At 42.5% G+C, this 4,047-nt stretch overlaps 1 gene segment (V, D, J or C); it reads left to right on the top strand.

Moving 5' to 3' along the window:
* Nucleotides 1-927: 927 nt before the first annotated feature.
* On the top strand, nucleotides 928-2,265 carry LOC105002843. The segment is given in 3 exon segments: nucleotides 928-961; nucleotides 1,205-1,485; nucleotides 1,601-2,265. Coding segments are annotated over 2 exon segments (468 nt in total).
* The last annotated feature ends 1,782 nt before the right edge of the window (nucleotides 2,266-4,047 follow it).

Genomic DNA, 4,047 nt, shown 5'->3' with positions numbered 1-4,047 from the left:
TCTTTGTTCTCCAATCTTGTTGTACTCCTCTCCATTTAGGACAGATGGCATTCAACCTGCTACTTTCTTCTCAGCTATTTGGGGGCTAGAGAAAATACTTTTTCAAAAGAACTAGCTTCCTTAGAGGTCCACTGATCTCTGCATGCAAAGCTTTCTTCACAACCTATAGTTTTCTGCTCCTTATCCTGGAGTTCCTTGCTATTGACCCTAGATTTATTATGAGCCCCAATGGAATAACTCACTTGAGCTCTGTTGGCACAGCATTGGCTGGCTTCAACAGAAAGCTCCTTGGCTAAACACAGGGGATCAGGAACATTTTAAATCTACCCTCTTTCTAGAATTGCCTTCTTTTTGGTTCAAATGATTGTTACTTTGTTAATGAACTATTTAAAAAGACTGTAGATCTAAAATTCTAAAGGCCCATTCCTGGTGTGAGGAAGGTCAGAATCAATGATGATGAATGGAAAATAACTCGGTATGGTAATGTTTAAGCATTTCACTAACAAACCTATACAGAAGCTTAAATTTCTGTGAAGTCTAATCTGCTAATATTTTCCTATACTCTTTCTGACGTTCATGCTTAGAAAATTCATGACCATCCTAAACTTATTAAAAAAAAACTATTATTTAAAAATATTAATTATCTATATTTAGAATTTATTTCGGAGAAGGCAATGGCACCCCACTCCAGTACTCTTGCCTGGAAAATCCCATGAATGGAGGAACCTGGTAGGCTGCAGTCCATGGGGTCGCTAGGAGTCGGACACGACTGAGTGACTTCACTTTCATTTTTCACTTTCATGCATTGTAGAGGGAAATGGCAACCCACTCCAGTGTTCTTGCCTGGAGAATCCCAGAGACGGGGGAGCCTGGTGGGCTGACGTCTATGGGGGTCGCACAGAGTCGGACACGACTGAAGTGACTTAGCAGCAGCAGAATTTGTTTAATAACACATGCTAAGGTAGGGGTCCAAATTTATTTGTTAATCTCTAGACGACTCTCCATTTTTGAGGGCATGTTTTATTGAATATACCATCTTTTTCCTATTTTTTAATTACTAAATTTTCATAAGTAACTTGTATGTTTGGACTTTCTATTATGTTCCATTGATGTCTGGATCTTTCTGGTAACAAGCTTCTTTACTTAACATAGCATTACACTTTGTTTTACTAACTGGAGGAAATTCCTCTCCATTTTGTTTCAGAATTGGTCTTCCTGAAGCCTGAGATTACCTGCAGTATCATATTTGGCCTCTAGAGGGAGATGCTACACAACTTGAACTCGATAGAAAGCCAGAAAGCCACCAGCTCTTTGAGGAAGAGCTTTTACTTTGCGTGCCCTGTAAACCCACTCACTGCTCTGTCAGGGTGTCCATGTGGCTGAATTGTTTCCAGGAAAAACCTGCAGAAAGGAGCCTCCTGCTTCCTCAGAGCTCAGACATGAAGCGCACCCTCATCGCAGTGCTTGTGGTGATATTCACACTTGGTGAGTAAAGTCTCTTTTTATTTTATCTTACTATGGTCTTCTGATTCAGAATTGGCTTAACAAAATATTTTGCTCTGTTTGCAAGTCAATCCCTGACCCAGAATTTGTGTTACAGGAGGAACAAGAGCCCAGACAGTGACTCAGCCTGAGAGCCACACCTCTGTGTCTAAAGGGGCCCCAGTGCAGGTGAAGTGCAACTATTCGTATTCTGGGAGTCCTGTGCTCTTCTGGTATGTCCAGTACCCCAGACAGCGCCTCCAGTTACTCCTGAAACACACCTCAAGAGAGAGCATCCAGGGTTTCACCGCTGAGCTCAGCCAGACTGAGGCATCCTTCCATCTGAAAAAACCCTCGGCTCAGGAGGAAGACTCAGCTGTGTATTACTGTGCTCTGGTTAACACAGTAGCTGGCTTCACAAGAGAAGCAGAGCACAAACCCCCTACAGAAAGCATTTCCATGTTCCTTATTTGACCACCGTGGGGCATTGTCTCTCTAGAGACTGACTCTGAATTTACCTCTCAGATACAGAGTTGTCATCAGTTGTCAACTAGCTGTAGAATTGTTTTTAAAGGGAATTCTCATTATCTACTCTGTATATATTAATTTTAAATAGTGTATTTATTTTAGATATTAGTACCTGGAAAAATACTTCTGAAATAAACCTATGTAACAGCATGAAAATTCTCTTCTTGGCCCAGATGGGCTCCCCAAGTTTAAGTGATACAGTCCCATTTCTCCGACTCTGCTGCCACCTCATCCACACCCACGCGTATCATCACCACATGCTGCAATTCCTTACAAGTAGAATGGTGCTTCCTGACATGTGATTGTGATCTTTCTGCAGCTAATGCCTTTCTTCTCATGCACTTGATGGACTCATACTATCCAAATAGGGGCCATCAGGAGAAAAATCGCGGCAAGTTGAAAAAGGAAAGTTTCATATAAAGAATTATTAACAAATAGCAGAGCATTATTTACTAATGAACTCTAAAGAACTCTAGAAAGAACTCTAAAGAACATAAGAATAGCATCTGTAGGGAGACATTGTTATCTTTAAGACTAAGCCAGAGTTTCACAGAAAGTGACACATTATAATATGTACTCTCTTCTCCTATCACAGTGATGACTCAGGCTTCACTGGGGAGTGTGTGACTGTAGCCTGCTGGATGGGGAAGTTTGCAGAGGTGCCAGAGAACAAGACTAACAAGCAGAGGAACAGCTCCCAGGGTTCTAGCACAGTTTGTAGGAAGCTGGCAAAGGAGCACTGCTGAACTTGCTTGGGTGCCTGTGAAACTTGCCAAGAAAGCACCCGGGGGCTGTCACTAAACGTTGCTGGGCGTGAGCATCACAGGTGCCCCACAGGATGGCCAAGCACCCAGAGACAAGAAGTGTGGAGCGCATGCTGGGACCCAGAAGAGAAGCTGGCTCTTCCTGCCAGGTCCTTTCCATCCTCTCTACCAACAAAGCTTAACATCGTGCCAACTGGCAATGAGAAATGTTTACAAGGCCCATGTCTGGAATTACCCTCTGAATCTATGAAGGGGGAATTTGTAGTTCAAAGGCAATAAGTTGATAACTGTCACATCTTTCATACACACGCCTCCACACACAGTTGAACTTTCAAGCAAGGGTGAAAAGACTGTTTCCATCTCACAAGCTAAGTCTGTCCTTTGAACAAGTGAAGAAGTTCTCATCCTTTCTCCCAAATGAGGAGACCCGTGGTCCCAACAGTCACTACAGATCACTGGCTGTATTAATTACTTCTAAAATTCAGAGGAAATTCCACTGAAAATTCTGTTATATGCAGACTAAATTCTAAAGTTAATCTCTCTCAGGTTGTATATAGAATAAGTATAGTGAGGAGAAGGAAGAAGGAAATGGCAGTGTACACAAAGGAACACATGAAAGTAAAGAGCAAGAAGAAAATGTAGGAAACTACTACATTCTTTGATTCCCGATTTGGTGGCGATGCTGCAATTGATATAGATGACCTTTTTTTCTTATTACACATTTTATATTTTCCCTGCTCACAGCCATAACCTCTGTGAATTGGGTTACTTACCTAGTGGTGTGATCCAATCCTTCATTCTCAAAGGATCTGAGTACTCAAAAATCTTGTCTTTTTATTGGTTGTTGTAACTTAACATTAACTTTTAGTATTGGGCATGAAAGTGCCAAGAGGCTCCCCTAGGAAATCTCCTGGGTTCCAGACTGCCGAGGTCCAGCCCCAGCTGATCCAGGGTATTCGAAGGGGAGACGGCGTCGGCGACTATTTACATATTCATCAAAGATATAAAGAATAATAGAATGAGGATAGCTCAGTAGGAAAATTCAGTGGAGAAAAGAGGCTGAGTAGCTTGGTTTACATGGAAAATCAATATAACCTGTGACACCAGGTTAGCTCTGACCACAGAGGCCACAGGCACCCTCTCGAATAGCGGAAGGTGCCCCACCTTAGACACCTTCTCGAGTGGGTCTTAGAAGCCCAGGCAAATAAATGGTCGCAGAGGACCTCCACACTCCAGATGGAGACTCAGCTGGAAATTGAGGAGAAGAATGACA

Source organism: Bison bison, unplaced genomic scaffold (genome assembly GCF_000754665.1).
Source record: "Bison bison bison isolate TAMUID 2011002044 unplaced genomic scaffold, Bison_UMD1.0 scf7180017856760, whole genome shotgun sequence".
NCBI lineage: Eukaryota > Metazoa > Chordata > Mammalia > Artiodactyla > Bovidae > Bison > Bison bison.
This window is presented reverse-complemented; position numbering and strand designations above follow the sequence as displayed.